Here is a 21,046-nt window from a genome sequence, read left to right on the forward strand (position 1 = left end):
ATCTAGATTCATGTATTGTTGAATTAAAACACAAAAAAAAAAAAGGAAGTTGGAGAAATCAACCCCTATTTTCTTAGGAAGCAATCTATTTGGCTTAAACTACTGTCTCAAAACAAATAACTTCATCTAAAAGCTCATCAAGAACTAATTCTTCTAGCTCAAGTGCCACAAATTCTTCTTCGGCTTGAGGGTTCATCCATGCATCTTTGGCGAAATCCCGAGCTACAATATCATCCAATGACTGGTCATGTTCTGGTCGGGAGGCCAGGTTCCTGCTGACTTTTGTCCACGTCTCTTGAAGAACATTGTTTTCCTTAAGCATTGGACTAATGCGACAGTTAAAGGAGAAGGGCTTTGGAAAGTATATAGATGATTTTTCATTGCTCTCAAGAAATGCCTCATTAACCAGATCATAAACGAGCTGTTGATCATAGTTGCTTCCAGCTTCCTCAAAGGAGCATTCGAGTTCAGGGCGGAACAAAGTCTCCAATTCCTTGAACAATGAAGGGTTCAATGGTTGGTTTGGTGAGTACCATGTCTGGAGGTACTCATTTTGTATGATACCTGGGAGCTCGAGATTATCTCTTATATTATTGTAGCAAGGATCAGCCTCTTTATCTGATTCAAAGAATAAGAAGCTACTACTGATCCCCATGGTTTCATACTCAACAATTTCGTGGCTTGTTGTATCGCAAAAGCCTGGTAAAGAATCTGTATTGTACGGGTCTTTTAAGATGGTAGAAGAATCTGTTTCATCCGTTGGAAGGTTTGGACAATTCAATTGTAGACCTGATAAAAGTTTAGGCAAAACAATGTACAATTAGCAGCCATTCCTCCAACAATATCAAGAACAGAACAATTATATCATACCTAAAGCAAATTACATTAGCTCAAGGAAATGAAAGTTTACTAATTATGCTTTGTGAGGTAGGCATATTTACCTTCTGAGATTGGATGCTCTGTCATGCTAATTATGTCATCTGAATCTGAACTTTGTTGTGTAGGCTCTGCACTTGGAATGACTTCACAAACACTCTCATGCTCTAGGTGAGGACTGCTTTTCTCCACTAACAACTCAACAATGTCTTCATCGAAGTCACATGGTTTAGCAATTTGTTGAGGCTTTCTATCCACTAATAAAACAGTTGAACTGCGGTTATTTCTTTCAATCATTTTTTCCTGTAATTCAGCTTCTAGAACAGCTTCTACTAGTTCAAATTTGTCTATATCTTCAGGGAAACTAATTGAATTCGGTTCATTATGCCCATCGCTCTCCCTGTTTGCATCATAATTTAAAACACTCCTAATTGGCATCTCTGAAGAAAGAGCATCGCGTGACACCTCATGTAGAAGGGAGCAGAAGGACTCAAGATCAGATAGAGAGGAAATCCTTCTGAAAAATTTCGGAGCACGCCTTCTTGATGCAACTTTATCTTCATTGGTCAATGTTAAGCTTTTAGAGTGATGCAAATTGGCCTCTTTGCTTACACTATGCTCAAACAATTGAGTATATCTTTCCAATGACTCATTTATAGATTTTGTTCTTCTTATCTTGTTGCGTCTACCGTCACTGGTATCGGGATCAGAAGCATCAGTCTGATAAGAACGACTGAAAGTTTTTATACTATCTTGTTCCACAGTTGTCTTTTCCAAGCTTTCAGACATCTCTCTCTCATTTGTGGACAATGTATCTCTTGAAGAAATCTGGAGGGCGGGTCCATCCACCATTGTGTGGTTAATACCCTTTCTCCTTTCCTTGAGGGCCTGCTTAATTATATGCTTAATATACTTGAGACGACTCATAACTAAATGATTCCAGCTTTGAGAATCAGATCCCTGGGATGAAGAGCTTGCTTCTTCTGTTATGGTGCTCCTAAGTCCATCATCAGTTCTCAACGCCCTTGACTTGGATAATCGAGTACCAGAACGTGATTTTTCTCCTTTTCCTAAGGACCAAACTTCCTTTTGCTTGTGCTCAAGTGTACTAGACCTAAGATATCTAGTCCGAGGTGAATCAGAAACTGGAAATGACCCTGATTTTGTTAATTTTAACGTCTTGTAAGTTTGCCTTGCAGGAAAATGCTGTGAAATACCAACCTCCGGATCTTGCAGAATATCTAGGAATAAATCTTTGTTTACCTTAAATATCTCCAAAACATCCCTGCTCTCCTTAACCTGATTATTTGAAACTTCTTTGTTAAGCTTCGTAGCCATTGGCTTCTGATTTATTAAGGTTCTAGTTCCCCTTTTCTTATCGAACTTTTTCTGGACAGTGGCATGCTTCTTAGAATTCTCTTCACGTTCCAAGTGGTTTTCTGCATTCACTCTGTCATTGCTATCAGGCTTTTTGCTCCTTGTAACTTGTTTCCTCGGGGTCTCTGGCAGAGAGGAAGTCGAGCTGGTAACAGAGGTGTCGGCTCTATTGCGGACGAGAATAACTGGATTCATCCAACCAGGACCAAAACCTGAAGGTTCCAGATGATGGGTTGAATCGGTTTGCTGTACCTGTGGTCTTGCAGAAAAGCCCAAATTCCGATGTTTATTGCTCTTTTCCTTGGGCTTCTCTTGACTGGTTAACCCCTTTGTGTAAGCTTTACTGGAGTTCTTGTTGGTTGAAAATGTATTTCTTGTTTGCTGTTGAACCTGTTAAATTAGGCAAGTCAATTTGATATTCCGTTGGATGCAAAAGAAACAATTCCATTGCATGATTGAACAACAACTGCAACTTCAGTTTAGCTGTTGATCATCATATGCATTATACAGATGAAAACACTAGGAATTTTATCGTAACTTACTTGGATTTGGCCTGCCTCTCCACCTAACAATCCTTGGGTTTCACCAGGTTCACGTTCCATGGATATAGTTTGTGGATTTGCACAGACTGCAATTAAGAATAAATTCTTCTAAGCATTAAGGAATCCCAATGAGCTTCCAGACAAAGTACAACATCATATGGGTAATACGCTCTGGTTGGATCAAGTTGGCAAGGGAGAATCAGATTTATCTAGGGAAATATATACCTGTTTTAAAGGCTTAAGATGAGATCTAAACGAGTTTCATATAGTAGTGAACAACTACTCCGCTTGCTTATCTATAAATGCATATTACTGCTGCAATCGAAATAGCTCAAATTGAACCATCCATACCAAGCATTTTGCAGCTTCATAGATAAAATTTTGCTGCCTGGGGGTGTTAGGGGATACAGACTTTTGCAGCCTTCTAGCTTTGATGACATGCATGATAGATTGCAGAAAATAACAGGGGATGCATCAGAATACTCATTAATTGTAGTTTAGTTACAAAAGCATCCAATCCAACACTGTTATATCTTTCACTTAACTGCACCAGATTAAAAATAAATCTTTGACATCATTTTCTGTACACTACATTTGAAAAATGGTCATGCCCCAATTTTTTGTTTTTCTAATAAGGTTCTTTAACACTTCAGAAACAAGTAGCTTCTTGCTAATAAGTCAATGTGAAAAGCGAAAAGGGTCCTATGATTATCATATAAATCTTTGACTGTAGAATTTATTATGAATTATATTTGATTCTGGTAATAAGAATTTGATTTATTTGTTAACTTATTAAGATGAAATTATAAAATATAAGCGTAGTATTAAAAGAGAGAGGTGAAGGAGGAGACAAGCTGAGATTTGCTTACATTTGACATGTCTTCCTCTGTTGTACTTTCTATGTAGGAACATCTTTTTGACATTATACCAATGATGGTAGTCAAGAACATTAAATATGCCCCCCATGCAACCTGGATGATAACTCTCAAATTCAACATCATCAAGATGTTCATGAAGTTCCCTTCCCATGTTGAACACAACAAGAAATGATCCTTTAAAGCCTGAATCCTCTGAGTGACGCTTGATTTCAACTAATAGGTCTGTAAAACCTGATAATGAAAAACACAGTTTTAATAAAGAAGGGAACTCGGGTATTTTCCTATACCAAATACTAGAATTGAACAGCAGATAACATGTATACAAGATGGTGAGAAGAGGTGACAAACATTTTTCTGACTATTTCTCCTGTCTGAACTAATCAGCAGGGAGGACTCATTCATGTTTGAAAAGTTTGTGAAATTTTCTGATTTTGACATCATCAATTATTTTTAGTGAAATTAAAAAAATCACGTACATACCTTCTGATCATTTCAAAGTGAAGAATAAAGAGTAAAGTAAAAAAAAAAATTCATTTAATGGAAGATGTTGCCACTATATAACAAGAGAAGTCTTTGACATGAATTTCTTGAGAAGAAAAACAACAAGAAAGGGTCAACTTCAATAAAGAAGCTCAAGGTGATCAGGTTCGAAACAGAAAAGGAGAAAAGCTTGCAGATTTGGCAGCCGTTTTCAATTTCACAAAGTTGGTTTACTTATTGATAACTTTCAATCAATGTTGAAACATCAGAAAAATTTATTATGGGATGGAAAAACAGCTGCCTTCTATTGATCATGCAGTCAATAACATAACAGGAGAAAAACAAAATAAAGGCAGAGAGAGAGAGAAAGAGAGGAAGAAACTGAGGAAAACACATTAAAACCTTAAAAAGGCTTACCTGAAATGCAGAAGGCTCGAGATTTTCTTTAAGCATGAGAGAGCTCAAAGCTCTGAAGCATGCAAAAAGGTGGAAGAGACAACGGAAAACAACAAATAGGAAAACATCTATAGAACAATCTTCTACATAAGGATCATTTGAGCGCAGAAGACACGCTTTCTTTAATCTGGCACCAAATAGAAGAAGACGATGAAGGACGTTACTCGTTAGTCGTTGCTCTAACAGTAGGAAGACCCAAAAAAAGGAAGGAATTGGATAGACGCCAAAGTTGGTTATATGAAGTCCCAGTTTACCCGCCAAGACTGGTCCACAGTTTCGGATTTTGGCAAAGACTAGTCCAAATACAAATGGCCAAAAGGGTCACGTCTATGAAATAAGCAATGGGCAAACATTAGCTGACCAACCATAATAATCATATATATTAAAAGAAGACTGCAGATAAGATGTTAAATTCTCACTTTCTGCAGATTACCAACCTTGTTTTCCTGTCCATAAAATTCCTCTATCACCAACTCGAGGTTAGGCTGTTGTGGGAGGAGGTGAAGGCTGGTTTCAAAGCAGCGGTTGTAACTTACAAGTCTTAGATTTGATACCTTAAAACGGGAAGAGTAGATTCCACTCATTCACAAAATCAAGCGAAATTTAATGCCTTGCCATGCATATATATGCAATGCACATTCTGGAACAAAAAGAACTGATGACCAAAATCTGAAACAGATGTCTTTGTATGTCTCCCTTTTAATTTATAGATGAGAAATCCTTTCCAGATACATACAACGTTAATTGAAAGCACATATACTGATTGACCCTTCAGGTAAAGAATCAGACTCAGAACATGTATCATTTCTTTTTCCATAAACCCTTTTTTTGCCCTCAGATGTTTCCTTAATTTTTGGTGCGGAGCATGCATCATCAATTGAGTAGAAAGCATTGCAAATTTATTAGTTAAATGATGTTTTTGTGGTTGAGAAGTCAACAGCGAGTATATGTACCTCATGAATACTGTCAACTTATTAAGAGCTAGAGTCATTAGTAATCTCATGTGATCACTGGAAGAGATCAATTTTTATAAAATATATAGTAGTAATTTGAACAATCTATATGTAGCATTGCTCAGAATCAGTCAATGCAATTCTTCCCTTTTTCAGAAAGAGTGGTTGAAATAAAATTGGAAATCTAACCTAAGATTCTTACTTAATTTTTAATTGGTGTCTCCTCCGGGTTGTACTGTAAGAAGTTGGGAATTGGAAGGAAATCTTGTCTGCACAAAACTTCAATTGGGTTAGGGAGCTTCTAGGTGAGGAAAGGACTATATATATTTCATAAGCTCTCACTGCAAAGATTCAAACCTTTCCCTTTGATTCTAGAATCGAGATTTTAATAAATTACTATAAGTCATGCCTATAAAATTAATCAATTAGTTATACATAGACCTTATCTTATTCAACTATTTATAATTGTCTGCTAAATTAACATGTTAATACTATTGGAATATCTGAAAGATTATAAGGCTGCTAGAGTATCAATTATTAACATATTTTTAAGAAATTAACACTAATATATTATCTTTCATTAATATACTCTTGTCAGACTTTAAATTCTGGCTGTCAATGTTGATTAGTAAAGTCTAATAGGCCACTAGTATATCACAAATCCACAAATATTTACTTTATTTTAGGCTTGAAAATATCAGAATCAAGGGTCCAATCTATAAATATAATTAAGAAATAAGTAATTTAGATCTCTTCCTATTCATTTTCCCTTTTTGTTTATCATTCCCATACCTGTTGCAGAGAAACTGAGCCGAGCAAGTTGTCCTAATGCTTGCAACAATTTTCATAGGCATCCAAGCTTTTAGCTAGGAACTGGTTCTGGTAGAATTACAGAAGCTGGTTGAGGAGTGGGGAAAAAAGAAAAATCTGGGTTTCATCTACTCGTATGGCAGTATGTTATGCTGCTTTGAAGATATCTAACAAAGCTTTTGAACAATTTTTGTCAATATTCCATGAATTTTACTTTGAAGATACCTAGATAATTGTAAACCCTTCTTGTCATCATATGACTTGTTCAAAGCTTTTGATATTAATTAGATTAAATATGTATTAAAGTAGAAGATTAATCCAAAAGGAACTCACTTGTACATAAAATAGAATAGTCAGTCAAGAATGAATAGTTCAAGTATTAAAAAAAATGAAAATAAAATTAAGTGAAAAAGATAAATACATACCATGTTTACCATGTAGTTAAAAAAAAAAAAAAAAACATAATCAGTTTGACTTAGCGTGTGTAATGCGACTATCTAAGCATTCATTTCTAGTCAAAGAAATGCACCGCTGAATAATCCACCTGGGGGACGAATGGAACCTCAAAAAATTGACCTAGAAATATGACTTAATGGTTCTAATCTCTCTCGAAACTGAAACTTCTGGGAATGTTGATGTCCACCATTTCACTGACTTAGAATTAACATTCACATTTAGATCTTTGGGTTATTTTATTTTATTTTTATTTTTTTGCAAACCTAAGTAAGCTTTGTCAAAAGGTTGGCATTGTCTCATTCGTCCAGGTTTTCAGATCATTTCAAAGCGTGGACTGAATCAATCAAGGTTTACGTTTCAGGAGAGTGTTCTATGCGTCAGCAATGGAGCAACGTTCCGTAAGCATTAAAGATTGAACGGAAACTGACACACCCATATTTTTCAAGGTCAAGAACTTGGGACTTGACTAATTTTTGTGTTTAGACAACTGAAGAAAATTGTGTTGTGTTGTTGGTGAAGTAAAACAGATGTTGTATTTTGATGGATATATGAGAAGCATAAAAGAACAACAAGTGAAATAGAGTTTTTTGGAGTAACAAAAGTTTGATATCTCTAATATGCATTAATTTAGTTTTTAATACATAGCAAAGCTTAACTAGTAATCTTAGATCAGTACAAGGCATAAGAATACATGCTAATCATTGCATAAGTCTTTCACTAGATGCATAGCTATCATAATAAGATAGGAATCTAGCTGTCTTAATACAAAATGATCACATATGATCCTAAAGTTAATAGCATGCACTGATGTGGTTTTCAATGCAAGTCTTATTTCAACACTCCTCCGTAGGACTTGCTTTGCAAACCCCTAGCATTAATCTAAGGTCTTCAAACCTCTCCTTTGGTAGTGCCTTGGTAAAGATGTCTGCTACTTGCTTGTTTGAGTTGCAGTAGCTGAACTTCACTTCATTTAATTTTTTAGCTTCTCGGACAACATGAAACTTTACATTGATGTGCTTAGTTCTGCCAGGGTTTAGAGGGTTCTTGGCAACAGCAATTGCTGATTTGCTATCCAAGAATAGTTCTATAGCTTCCTTTTGTTCAAACTTCAGATCCAAACACAACTTCATGAGCCACACAGCAGCTGCAGCAGCAATATATTATGCTTCAGCTGTTGACTGAGCCACTACCTCTTGTTTTTTTGAGTTCCAGCTAAAAGCAGCTCCTCCCAAATAAAACACATATCCTGATGTGCTTTTGAAATTTTGTTGGATCTCCAGCAAAATCACTATCACTGTATCCAACCAATTTGACTTCATTTAAGTATTTGAAGTGCAAGCCAAGATCAAGAGTGCCTTGCAGATACCTCAAAATCCTCTTAGCAGCTGAGAGATGCTGAACAGAAGGACTTTGCATAAATCTTGAGAGATAAGTAACTGAAAACATGATGTCAGGCCTTGATCCACATGCATAAAGTAGACTGCCAATTAAGCTTCTATAGATAGAAGGATCAGTGAGTTTGGGAGAGTTAGCATCATTGAATTTATCATTTACAACCATTGGAGTTGCAACTGATTTGCATTTCTACATGTCAAACTTTTCCAAGACTGCAGCAATATAAGTTTTCTGACAAAGGAAAATACCCTGGTGAAACTAATCAATCTGAAATCCCAAGTAGTACCTCATTTTTCCCAAATCAATCATGTCAAACTCAGTCTTCATGGTTGCCTTAAACTGAGTTATTAGTTTGCTTCCAGAACCTGTGATAAATAGATCATTAACATATAAAGAAACCATCAACATTACTTGATCTTGGACCTTTAAGACATAAAGTGTAGGTTCATTTACAATCCTGCAGAACCCTTTTGACTCCAGATAGTTGTCCATCCTGCTGTACCAGGCCCTAAGGGCTTGTTTGAGACCATACAAGGCCTTATGTAGCTTGTAGACCTTGTTGACTCTGTCATTGACTTTCAGCCCTTCAGGTATTTCAACATAGATAGCTTCCTATAGGACTCCATTCAAGAATGTTGATTTGATGTCAAGGTGATGAACCTTTCAACTAAGACCACCAGCTATAGCAAGTAAAAGTTTAACTGTCTCAAATCTGGTCACTAGTGCAAATGTATTAGTGAAATCAATTTTTGGTCGTTGAACAGAACCCTTTGCAACCAACTTGGCTTTATGCTTGTTGATTGAGCCATCAACATTGTACTTGGTTCTAAAAATCCATTTAGTACCAATGACATTCATAGAATTTGTTCTATCAACCAAGGACCAAGTTTTGTTTTTGTCAATCACCCTTAGCTCCTCTTTCATGGTAGCCTGCTAGTGAGCTAATTCTTTGGCTTTTGAGTAACTTGTTTGATCTGTAATGGCCATATTGCATCTGTCATATATGCTTTCTAGAATCCTGGTGCCCTTGACAGCAAATTCTTCATCATTAGGATCTTCAAGAGGTTCTTGAACCAATTCTGGTAATGTCCCTGGACCAAGCAACTTGTCATTTGAAGCCTCAATCACTTTTGACTTCTAGTTCCAATAGGCTTGCTCATCAAATCTAATATCCCTTACTATTTGAACCTTTTTGGAGCTTAAATTGAACACTCTGTAACCTTTGGATTGCAAACTGTAGCCAAGAAAGACTCCTAGCTCAGCTCTTGGTTCCGGCTTGGTTCTTTTGGCCTTTGGAACATGCACATAACAAATGCATCCAAAGACTTTGAGATGGTTAACAGCAGGTTTCACATTATACCATGCTTCATAGGGTGTTAACTTCTCCAAGGCTCTTGTTGGCAGAATATTTTGTAGATAAACAGCAGTATTTGTTGCCTCTGCCTAGAATTCCTTAGGCATTGATTTTTCAAATAGCAAGCACCTAGCCATATTCAATATAGTTCTATTTTTTCGTTCACAGACCTCATTTTGTTGAGGTGAATATGGAACAGTGAATTGATGCTTAATGCTAGCAGTAGATAAAAATGCTTCAAACTCGTCTGAATTGAACTCCCTTCCATTATCAGTTCTCAAACATTTCACCTTGCACCCTGACTCAAGCTCAATAGAAGCTTTGAACTTCTTAAATACTGAAAACACATTAGATTTGAACTTAATGAAATAAATCCAAGTCAACCTGGTATAGTCATCAATGAACAACACAAAGTACTTGCTATCATTGAGTGATTCAACACTCATTGGACCACAAACATCAGAATAGATCAGTTTAAGCTTCTCATAGGCTCTCTTAGTGCTTTTCAAAGGAAATGGTAGCCTTGTTTGCTTTCCTAATTGGTTGACTTCACAAACATCAATGTGTTCATATATGGAGGACAATTTTGTCACTAAATTGTTAGATTTCAGCAACTTCATTGTAGAGTAGTTGCAATGCCCAAATCTCCTATGCCATAGCTCAGACACATTATAACCATCCTTCTCAATAGCTTTTAGACTCATGTGATGCCAATCAAGAGGAAAACATCTATTTCTCATTTTGACAGACATTCAAACATTGCCTGAGGTTCAATGATAGTGCACTTTTTGTTTTTAAACAAGGTATAGTCATTGTCTACCATTTGATCAACACTCAGTAAGTTTTGACATGCTTGAGGCACTAAAAGAACATTTGAGACATACTTGGTTTCATTTAATGTTGGTACAACAACTATCCCTCTGCCAATGGCATCCAAAAACTCTCCATTCCCAATTTCTACCCTTGCACATTGATTCTGATCAATTGTGGTGAACAAGGATGCATTTGGTGATATGTGACTTGAACAAGCACTGTCAATTAACCAGGTCTGATCTGTCTTTCCCTTTTTGCCCTCTGATGCCATAAACAACAACTCTTCCGTTGTCTCAGCTTCCTCTAATACTTTAGCTTGTTGGTTTTATTGAACAGCTTTGTTTTTCATACCTTTTCCATATGACCAAGCTGATTACACTTCCTACACTTAACGTTTGGCCTAAACCAACAATATCTTTCAGCATGGTTAGTCTTTTTGCAGTAAGAGCACACTGCAATTCTGGTTTTCTTACTTTGTTGCCTCTGATTTGAAGTTACTACCTTCTCTTTGTTCCTTGTCTCATCTTGGAACTTTTTGTTGCCATCGTGAAGGACATTCTTGTCCCTAAACTTTGCTTGCAAAGCTGTCTCAATATGCTCATCAAGCCTGATCTGTCTTCTTGTTTTAGCAGCTTGAAGGGCATTTACCAACTCTTGTATTGTCATTAAGGTGAGGTCTTTGGATTCCTCAAGAGCTGCAATCTTTGACTCAAATCTCTCAGGAATACTCACCAGCACCTTCTCCACACTTCTTGAATCTGAAAGCTCAGCTCCCAAGAGCCTAACTTGGTTGACTATCTTCATAAGCTTATCCACATAGTCTTTCACAGACTCATTCTCCTTCATCTTCAGCTCTTATTGCCTCATCAAATTCAGAACCTGCATCTTCTTGGTTCTGTCTGACCCTTGAAACTCCTCCTTGAGCTTATCTCATGCTTCCTTGGCTGTTTCACAAGCCATAATTCTTGCAAATATAGGTTATATTACAGCAGCATGAATATAGGACAATGCCTTGTACTTTTTGGCTACTTATTCACTGTGCTGTCTTATTTGGTTTATAGTGGGATTGGCTTTGAGCTCAGGGGTTTCTCCTCTATGTTCAACAACTTCCCAGAGGTCAAATGCTATAAGAATAGCCTTCATTTTGACAGTCCATGATGTATAACCCTCACCATTAAATATTGGTGCAGAGAGACTTGCTGTACTGCCACTTGATGCCATACCTTTTGAGAGGAGGTTGTTTATGTGCTATGAAGGTTTTTAAGCTTGCTAACAGACCTCTAAGATCATTAGAGCTATGATACCATGTTGTGTTTTGATGAATATATGAGAAGTATGAAAGAACAGCAAGTGAAAAAGAGTTTTCTGGAGTAACAGAAGCTTGATATCTCTGATATGAATTAACTTAGTTTTTAATACATAGCAAAGCTTAACTAGTAAGCTTAGATCAGTACAAGGCACAAGAATACATGCTAATCATTGCATAAGTCTTTCACTAGATGCATAGCTATTATAATAAGATAGGAATCTAGCTGTCTTAATACAAAATGATCACCTATGATTCTAAGGTTAATAGCATGCATTGATGTGGTTTTCAATGCAAGTCATATTTCAACAACAGTTTGAGATGTCAAACACAATCCTATGAACTGCTGTGCAGTAAAAGAAAGTATGATGATCAAATTAACTTGTCATGGAAGTTGGATTAGGTTCTGGCAATCAACTCAGCTCCACTAAACTTTTATTTGCTATTATTTAATTTTTTTTTATCGAACATTGATACCAAGCTGGTGGTGATTCAATCCAAGACTATATGCACCTTGTGAGGTTTCTCTGTTGATTTATGAGGGAAATACATAATAGATTGAGGAATGTCATTGAGCAGTGTTTGCAGTGTATGATAATCATTACAAATATTAAACAAATCTCAGTAGTCAGAAATCATAAGGTAGCCCAAATTTGATGCTTAAAAGAAGCCTGACATGCTTGTACTTATCACCCTTTTTGTTATCTAATGGAACCGTCCGGATCCCAGTTCTTAACTCTGATACAGGCAAACATGTTTGGCCTCCGAAATCAGGTCTCCCTGTAGTGTCATACTCAAGGACTTCAATCCGAAGCACAGCCAATTCAGGAACTCGTAACAGGAATTCAAACTCCTCGTTCCATACAGGTAACCATTCGTCTTCAATTATTTCTGTTTCCTTTAAAGATCGATCTGCTGGAATGCCAGCAATTCCAATCTGCAGACAGATTAATTAGTCATCAAAAACTGCATACTTGTCCTGTTTATTTCCCAACAGTGAGCTGCATTTGAAACATATTAGGAATTTCAGTTACGTATGGAATTTTAATCATCTCACTCTTGCATAGAAGTCCGGTGGAGAATAGCGATCAAATGCTGTGTGGTGGAAATCCTGATGCCAACCTTCTCCTAGGAAAACTTTCACCTGTAAACATGGAACAAAAACACATCTTAAAGATTCCAGCTATGAAAGACTGACATCTAGATTCTAGTGAAGGAACTAAATGATGCACTTATGAGTAGGGCTAAATTCACCCACCGTCATAACAGTCTTGACGCTCAATTCCTCATTAGGATTAAAAACCTCATCATTTGGACCCCTATGCAATAAAAAGTCAGGTTTTTTCACATAGCCGCATCCACCATTGGCTTTAAACATTCCTTTCATTACCCAGAGGTGCTTTCCATAGCCCTGTCAGAAGAGAAGCCACAATAAGAATAGCTCAAACATGAAAATTGAGTGAGTAGAGGATGGAAGTTATTCCAACAAGCATTTAGATTATGAGTTCAAGAACTTATAGTTAAACATAGAATCAACAGAAGTGCTCCAGGAAAATTTGACCATCCTTGGAGGTCTGTAGGCAAAAGTTAAGCAAACTTCCTTAAAAGGATCCCGTGACATGGGTCATGGGGCTAGGTAATTCTTCCATAGAAGAGGCTGATGAAAGAATCAAGATCAATATTATTTGCCGTGATGTAAACTTTTTCCAGTGTAAGTGTCAAACCAGAAGTTTCTGTGAAATAAGATTGAAGCCATACATATTGGCCCATTTTAGAGGCCCTGAAAAGGTCTTACCTGCATATTAAATGCAACCATTTGAGCTCCATGCATCCATCCAACAAAAGGATTATAATTAGATGAGTCAAGGCGTATGCCCTTAGGATACACCCTAAGCAAATTCCGCTGAGTGAACCTAAAGAAAGAATTCAATAAATATGACAACTAAAAAGAGTGAAAATATGAAAATGTCAATGTTTATCATCAGTGTTTAAACATATGCAGGCAGTACACTCTTGCTGTTGGTTAATCTGAGGTATACATCATGTTATATAATGACTTGCTAAGCTACACATCTTTCGCATTGCCAGGGCACAAATTTCTTGTGATCTTATCTGAAATGTTGATCAAGGAGACTGAAATTTCGGGTTATGAAAATGCACCCATTTCAACATGCAAAACTGCCATGCTTTACAGGCTTGTTGATTTATGAACAATGAAGTATCTACTGAAACTAAACAGAGGCAGCTATACCTGACAATTTTAGTTCCATGTGTTTTAGTAGCATTTTCAAGCTCCTGCTCACTCAAGCTAAGCCGTCTGACTTTCTTAGGATCATCACTCAGCCAGTTTTCTAATCCACCTTTCAGCTTCCCTGCATGTATGGCAATTAGTTCCCTGTATTGATTCACAGCCTTCTCCTCATCTTCATCCGGAACATGTTCTGCTTCATCTGGTGGATTCTGCTACCAAATGATAAATGACAACAAGGTAAGCAATTTTTCTTTGTTCTCAACATTTGGTCATCGGAGCATGATATATATTCACTCTAAGGCACCTGTCTACTATTTTGACGTTCATTTCTTGCAGTTGCACTCTCATTTTCTGAAACGTCTTCCCCTGCTCTGCTTTTTGATTTTTTCCTTTTTTTTTCCTCAATGGTCTGGCCTTCAAGGTACTCCTTCGGGGGTTTGGTTGAAATCAGTACCTTTTTCTTCAGAAATTCTGGTGAAGGAAATTCCTCTAAATTTTCTGATTTGGTGCAGTAGAGCATTTCTCCAAATGTTTCTTTGACCATCTAAAAAGAAATCATGTTCAAGTTTAAAAGCACATTTCAAGTTTAGTAAAAAAGGTAACATTCCATACTGCCACCATCATTTTCACCTCACCTTAGCCACTTTTATCTGAAGATTTGAATTCAAGTGGTCTTCAAAAGTGATCACAACAGGATATTCTGAATTAGTAAATGCATTCTCCTTAATTGCTTGCAAACATTTTTGGAGGTCCACAGGAGGAGTGAGAGTCCTGCAGTTTTAGTGAAATTCATCACTCTGTACAGTTTTACTCATCTTTATAAAAACGGTAAACTTCCTGAACAAGTAATGTTACGAGTGCTAGTTATTGTGTATAGAAGAACATAAAAATAATATTAGCAAGTGAATATTCTTTCAGGATCACTTCGTTTCAAATTTCTTGAATTCGTAAGAATGAGGTTTCTTGTACAGGAAAAGAGAATGGATTGATAAAGAGTATGTTAGCTTCATACCCGCCATGACGAACTTCCGCATCAGTTCCCTTGGAATTTGGCCACAGATCCAATTCGATTGCTCTTACACCTTTAAGTAGAGCATCTTTAATCGGTTCGACACTGCTGGGACTGCTGAGTTGATTCCCAGTCAAGTAGGAGTTATGGCCCGTGAATAAGAAATAATGTGCCAATGGAGCATCCATGTCATGGTGCACCTGAATTGAAAGACATCTTCCACTGAGTTAACAATGGCAGACTGAATCTCTCCAGAATACTAAACTAAATTCATCAAAACAATGACAGATTATCCAATGATTATTCCAGGAAGTGGAAAATGGGGAATGGAATTATGGGAATAGAGGGTTTAAATACTTCAATTTCATCACTGATTAAATCAAAAGAAACAAAGCATTATATGGTTGCTAGTTATATTATGAACTAACGCATGAATGTATATATATTGATTCCTCTCATCATATTAAAGAGAAAAACCCCAATTACCTTTTGAGATGGAGGGTGAACAAGGTTATGGTCACCAAGGAGATATCTAAAGAAGGCTTCTAAATGGAGGCCCCTTCTGTGGAAGATGTTGAGATGCTTGAGGCTATCAAAAATGGCCTGCGCATCGTCCTTGGTGGCATTCTTTTCTCCTTGATGTTCAATCAGAAACCTCAGCAGTTCATCAATTGTCATCATTCCACCTGGTGAGTAACGGTAGAACACGTTCTTAACATCTAAAGGTGGCTCAACTACCCTTGTCTTGAATATTCTCCTCCAACACAGGCAGACCTTGAAATTCTGCTTCAGCATCTCCCTTTCACAGACAAAGATTGATTTCTCAACTGTGATGATGTTTCTTTCACTCTCCCCGTACTTGAATTTTTTCTTTTTTGTACATATATCAACTCAGGAAGATTGAAAGACAGGAATGCCGTTTAAATGAAGTGAGAATATGTGCTCATGCAAAGACTGTAAGGAAGCTGAAACAATCCATATTCCTTTTTCTGTCAGCTCTTTGGGAATGAAATGTTTAACAGGCTGCTACTTTTTTACTTGATACCAAGGGAAGAGATTGCTTGTCATTCGCTTAAAAGGGGTAAATCAAGGGTCAAGGAGAGCAAGGAATGAAATGGGCCCCGCTTCTTTCACTCTTTTTGGCAGCAAAGTCCAGCCAAGTTCTTGAGACCCAGTTTTTTTTTTTTATTCTCTAGCCAGGCAAGGCAAAGAATTTCTCAAGGTTTTATATCAGGAGATTCCATGGATTATGGATCATTGAGCTGGAATTGATCAGCCATAATCTTTATTATATAAATTAAAGAAACAAAGCATAGTGACTGGAATCTTTACGGTCAATAACAATATGTAGTACTACCATTATTGTAATGTGTACGAATGTTCAATCACTATTACGGATGCTTTCTGAAGATTGGACAAGAGAACAGATGCTGGGCCCCTGGGGCCTAAGGGAAAACATTATTTAAGGCGTTCTTGGTTTAAAATAAGTAGTTCAGATTGACTTAAGTCGTCGTGTTGACAGCTGTGAGTCGATATACAAGTCTTTGGAGTTTCAATTTTGACACAGGATTGTGAAACATCATCATGTTGTACAATTTCAAAGTTAGATGACTTGCGAAAGGTAATGCACTATAAATTCCTTACATTTGATTACAATCACAGAAGACAAAAATGAAATTTGATGGATTTTCTTTTGGGGGGATTGGTATATAGTGTGCTGTGAAATCTATTGCATTTGCATGAACTTCCCCAACTACGGGGAAGTAGTGTACTGATAAAGTTTGTTTAAGACTAAATATCTACTTGGACAAACTCAAAGCGCATGAGAAGCCCAAGTGAAGTGAACTTTTCTCCTTTGCGGTTGAAGAGAGGCACTGCCCTGATGCCTGGTCTCAACTCGGACACTGGCAGGCAAGTCTGGCCAGCGAAATAGTCTTTCTCTGACATGTTATATTCATGAACTTCAACACGAAGTAAAGCTATTTCAGGAACTGTCAATGGATATATGAATTCCTCATCCCACACCAGGGTCCAGTTGCCATTTCTTTTCTTTGTTTTCCTCATTGTCTTGTCTGCTGGTACTCCTTCTATGCCAACCTGCTCAGGAGCTTGGACATGTAAGTAATTGGATGATTGGTTTCTGCCACTCAAATTGCTAAAATGTACCATAAGCAAGAAACAAACCCTGGTGTAGAATTCTGGTGGAGACCAATGATTGAGGTGCCTTTGTTTAAAATCTAAATGCCATCCATCTCCCATGTATACTTTCACCTGTTGAATAACATGGGAAGGCAATTAGACAAAAGATGACCACTATGGAGGGGAATCAATTTTTTTTTTAAATAAAATAAAATAAAATTGAACTCCACACTCACTTTTAAGATTTTCTTCACTGGCAGCTTTGCTTTAGGATCAAAAACCTGATCATTTGGACCCACGTTCATCAGAAATTCTGGCTTTTTCACATAGCCACACCCTCCGTTGGATCTAAACATCCCATGCATCAACCATAGAGATTTTCCATATCCCTGCAATCAGACCATAAACATGTTATTATTAGACCCAAATTTTCAGAAAACGTTTTTGGATATTGAAAAAGGAAGCAGAAAATTAGAAACCAAACCTGCATATTTAATGCAACCATTTGAGCCCCATGCATCCAACCAATTAGGGGATTGTAGTTTGAGGAGTTAACCCGAGTACCCCTTGGATATATCCTCAAAATGTTCCTTTGAGTGAACCTATATACAACAATCTTCAAGCATTAGGTTCAGTCATTAAATAAACTTCGAACAATTTTCGTATTTAAAATATTAAAGTTATCGAACTTGCTGTGTACCTTACAACTTCTGTTCCATGGGAGATAGTAGCCTTTTCAAATTTTTGTTCACTCAAACTTAGGCGTCTAACTTTATCTAGCTCAACTTTTAGCTTCTCTCTTAGCTTTCCCTTAGGCTTTCCAGCTGGAATGGAAATTAGGTTCTTGTACGCTGGTGCTCCTAATGGGCGCAATAGACGATCACAGGCTTCATTGTCACCATCGCATAGACTATGTTCACTTGTATCACAGTCACTCTGCAGTAGAACAGGCCAAGCCATTTTTAAACCCTAAAATAGCAGAAATAAGAAAAGCAGAATAAGTTGTTGTTTTTTTTTTTTTCAGCTGACCTTCTCATCATCATTTGTGAGGTCTGGTGACATTCTCCCCCATACATCTTCATCAGAATCTTTTTCTTTGACTGAGTTACTTCTTCTGCTTGATAAGCTTTTATCTTCAAGGTATTCCTTTGGAGGTTTAGTTGATATGATAATTCGATATCTCAGTTCTTCCGGGGAAGGGAATTCTCTCACACAATCAGAATCAGGATAAAACAACATGTTTCCAAATGTTTGCGTGACCATCTATGGACAAAAACAAAAAAAAATAGGTATAGAAGCATTAGAAATGTATAATTCCAGGAAAGAGTGGTGGTATTGAAGAAGATTGACAACAAACCTGAGCTACTTTAGCTTGAAGATCTGGGGTAAGGTGGTCTTCAAAAGTAATTATTACAGGGTACGGAGAAGCAGAAAAAGCATGCTCTTTAATGGATTTCAAACATTTAATCAGCTCCACAGGAGTTGTCAAGGTCCTGCAATTCATAAACGCACATATAATCGAAATTCATCAACAGAAAAGAAAAACTGGGAAATTACAAGAACCTATCGAGCTTTCTTTAATTAAGTAAATTCTGTTGAGAATTTTTTTTTTGGACTTCGGACAAATATGCACATACCATCCATGAAGAACAAGCACATTATCTTTTGTAGAATTTGGCCATAAATCAAGCTCCACCACTCTTAAACCTCTCTTTAGTGCCTTTATGATTGGAACATCGCTGCAATCACTGCTGATTTGGTTTCCAGTCAAATATGAATTGTGACCAGTATAAATGAAGTAATGGGAGAGAGGAGCAGTCATATCTTGATGAACCTGAATGTACCATATATTCTATGTTAAACGTTGAAATGTATTTCGATTTTTCTCTCCAGACAAAAATATATAACTTGCCACCAAGAGAGAAGCAAACAGATTATACCTGATTAAGGAGAGAAGGGTTGAGATCCACAGAGAATAAGTAAAAATGAAAATCTTCAAGGCTTAAAGCCTTTTTTGTGAACTTTACGTTATAATGCCTCCTCTGAAGCACTTCCTCCACAATCCTCTCCGCATCTTCAATGGAAGCTTCAGCATCACCTTGAACCTCCACCAAGAACCGCCTCAGCTGCTCCACCGTCATGCAGGTACCCCCTCCCGCGTACTCCATGAACACCTCCTTCACATCCACTGGCGGGCCTGCCTCAGTGGTCCCGAATTTCTTAGGGAAACAAATGCACAAGCTATAATTTCCAATGTACCCCATAAAAAATAGCCTCGAGAAACCTTCCCTCACAGGGTCACAGATCAAAATAAAACATAAAACTTTCAAGTGCTAAAGAGTAAGGAGTGCTGTATATCTTTTTCTTTTCTTTTCTTTCAAACTTTCTCGGAATATAGTTGATTGCTGATGATTTTGTCAGGTGATATCTCCAACCCTCTTTATATATCAGATTTATTCAACAAATTCCCGCCTTCTTTGTTTTACTGCCATAAGTCATTCCTGGAAAGTGGATTTTATTGTCACATGCAAACATCATAGGGAAAAAAAATGGGAAGCAAATATCTTTGATAAATGTTGTTGTACTTGTTTAGAAGCAAGAATCATCTGTGATAGTCGTGGATGTATAAATTAGTCCTTTAAGTGGTCGGTTCTTTCTGTGTTTTCAGTCAAGCTCTCCTTTTACATTTGGTAGTTTGCATCTGCTTTTTATTTGTTTATCTTTTTCTCAGAAAAAGCTTGTCAACAGAGGCTTGTTGGTTTATTTTATTTAATTTTTCGCATTTTCACACAGTAAGAGAGAATCCTCTTTCCCTTTCGAATGAATTTTGAAAGACCCCATAAAGGAATCAATTCCAAAATGTTGCATTACTCGTCAGGATCGAATCCAAAATCAATAACTCTTTTTTAAAAAATAGAATGGATAATATCTTTAATTCAATATTTATACTAATTTTTTAAATTACAAAACCAAACTAAGCCTTATGAGGGGGGCTTTACCTTGTATTTGTATGTGTGGGATCAGAATTGACCCAACAATTGATTTTTTTTTTTTTTTGCATGTTAAGGTGAATAGCATGCAAAATGACATATAGATATACCATGACTAAGTCTGAAGAATATAAATTCTCTTATTCATTTGGTGTCTCGTTTTAATATTTTTTTCATAATTTTACATTAAATGTTCAATAAATTTCTCATAATAAAATATAAAGTTTAAGATTTGAGATTTAAAAGACTTAGGAATTAGGGTTTTTAGTTGATAACATAAAAGTGTCATATTAAAGTGTAAGGTTTACTGTTTGGAATTTAGGGTTTAAGATTTAAAAGCCTTAATAGTTAAGGTTTTTAGTTGATAGCATACAAGTGTGTGTAAGGTTTACGATTTAGGGTTTAAGAGTTAAGATTTTTAATCGATAGTAAAAAAATGCACAATATCAAGTGGGATAGAAGTTTTCTATTTGAATATGAAAGTGGTCAAGAGAATGTTTTTGCGATAGTTAATAGTATTAGGAAGTGTACCATTAGTGGCAAAATTGTTACTCTTATTTTTTTGGTTTCTTTCTTCTCTCAAGAAATACATCTACACTCTACAAACACATTTTAAAAAAAAAAAAGCATAATGTTTAAAAAAAAAATTTGAACTATTTAAGAAAATTCAAATATCTTTTTATTCTTTTATTATATTCAATGGAGTCTCTATATTTTTTTCTTGAATTAATTAAGCTTTTATAACTAATAGTTAACTAATTGTCTTTAGTTAAAATGCTACTTGTCATTTTATGCTCACATGATAATGATATGATGCTGATACGAAAGGTGAAAATGTCACATAACTATGTCATCATGTCACATTGTCATCAATTATGATATGTCAGCATGTCACGTTATCATCGATTAGGATATATCAATATGTCAAGTTAAAGCCACATAACATAAAATTACAAGTGAT

The 21,046-nt window shown here is 36.5% G+C and overlaps 4 protein-coding genes across 6 annotated transcripts; all 4 read right to left on the reverse strand.

Moving 5' to 3' along the window:
* Window positions 1–68: 68 nt before the first annotated feature.
* LOC18590487 (protein TRM32-like) lies at window positions 69–4,824 on the reverse strand. Of its 3 annotated transcripts, XM_007016030.3 has the most exons (5): window positions 4,571–4,824; window positions 3,665–3,904; window positions 2,796–2,881; window positions 942–2,643; window positions 69–789 (listed from the first exon to the last, which is right to left on the reverse strand). In XM_007016030.3, the coding sequence occupies exons 2-5, from the start codon at window positions 3,822–3,824 to the stop codon at window positions 95–97; spliced, it is 2,643 nt and encodes an 880-aa protein (XP_007016092.3). In that variant the 5' UTR covers window positions 3,825–3,904; window positions 4,571–4,824; the 3' UTR covers window positions 69–94. The 3 variants fall into 3 exon arrangements, with proteins under 3 accessions (XP_007016092.3, XP_088666436.1, XP_088666435.1); XM_088810310.1 differs by lacking the exon at window positions 3,665–3,904; XM_088810309.1 differs by lacking the exons at window positions 3,665–3,904; window positions 4,571–4,824 and adding an exon at window positions 3,147–3,217.
* A 2,837-nt stretch (window positions 4,825–7,661) lies between these two features.
* LOC148761036 (uncharacterized) lies at window positions 7,662–11,236 on the reverse strand. The gene is made up of 8 exons (XM_088809739.1): window positions 10,742–11,236; window positions 10,462–10,553; window positions 9,748–10,306; window positions 9,444–9,666; window positions 9,189–9,314; window positions 8,510–8,588; window positions 8,070–8,308; window positions 7,662–7,972 (listed from the first exon to the last, which is right to left on the reverse strand). Exons 1-8 carry the CDS (start codon window positions 11,234–11,236, stop codon window positions 7,662–7,664), a joined length of 2,124 nt encoding a protein of 707 aa, XP_088665865.1.
* Window positions 11,237–12,230: 994 nt separating this feature from the next.
* On the reverse strand, window positions 12,231–16,156 carry LOC18590488 (phosphoinositide phospholipase C 1-like). Its single transcript, XM_007016031.3, has 9 exons — window positions 15,443–16,156; window positions 14,960–15,156; window positions 14,583–14,718; window positions 14,252–14,491; window positions 13,948–14,156; window positions 13,492–13,609; window positions 12,955–13,107; window positions 12,754–12,840; window positions 12,231–12,633 (listed from the first exon to the last, which is right to left on the reverse strand). Exons 1-9 carry the CDS (start codon window positions 15,749–15,751, stop codon window positions 12,325–12,327), a joined length of 1,758 nt encoding a protein of 585 aa, XP_007016093.3. The 5' UTR covers window positions 15,752–16,156; the 3' UTR covers window positions 12,231–12,324.
* Window positions 16,157–16,574: 418 nt separating this feature from the next.
* On the reverse strand, window positions 16,575–19,431 carry LOC18590489 (phosphoinositide phospholipase C 4-like). Its single transcript, XM_007016032.3, has 9 exons — window positions 19,036–19,431; window positions 18,733–18,929; window positions 18,453–18,588; window positions 18,125–18,358; window positions 17,796–18,031; window positions 17,580–17,697; window positions 17,332–17,484; window positions 17,141–17,227; window positions 16,575–17,053 (listed from the first exon to the last, which is right to left on the reverse strand). Exons 1-9 carry the CDS (start codon window positions 19,357–19,359, stop codon window positions 16,748–16,750), a joined length of 1,791 nt encoding a protein of 596 aa, XP_007016094.3. The 5' UTR covers window positions 19,360–19,431; the 3' UTR covers window positions 16,575–16,747.
* Window positions 19,432–21,046: the final 1,615 nt, after the last annotated feature.

The sequence above is a fragment of the Theobroma cacao genome, chromosome 9 (genome assembly GCF_053813885.1).
Source record: "Theobroma cacao isolate CCN51 chromosome 9, ASM5381388v1, whole genome shotgun sequence".
Classification (NCBI taxonomy): Eukaryota; Viridiplantae; Streptophyta; class Magnoliopsida; order Malvales; family Malvaceae; genus Theobroma; species Theobroma cacao.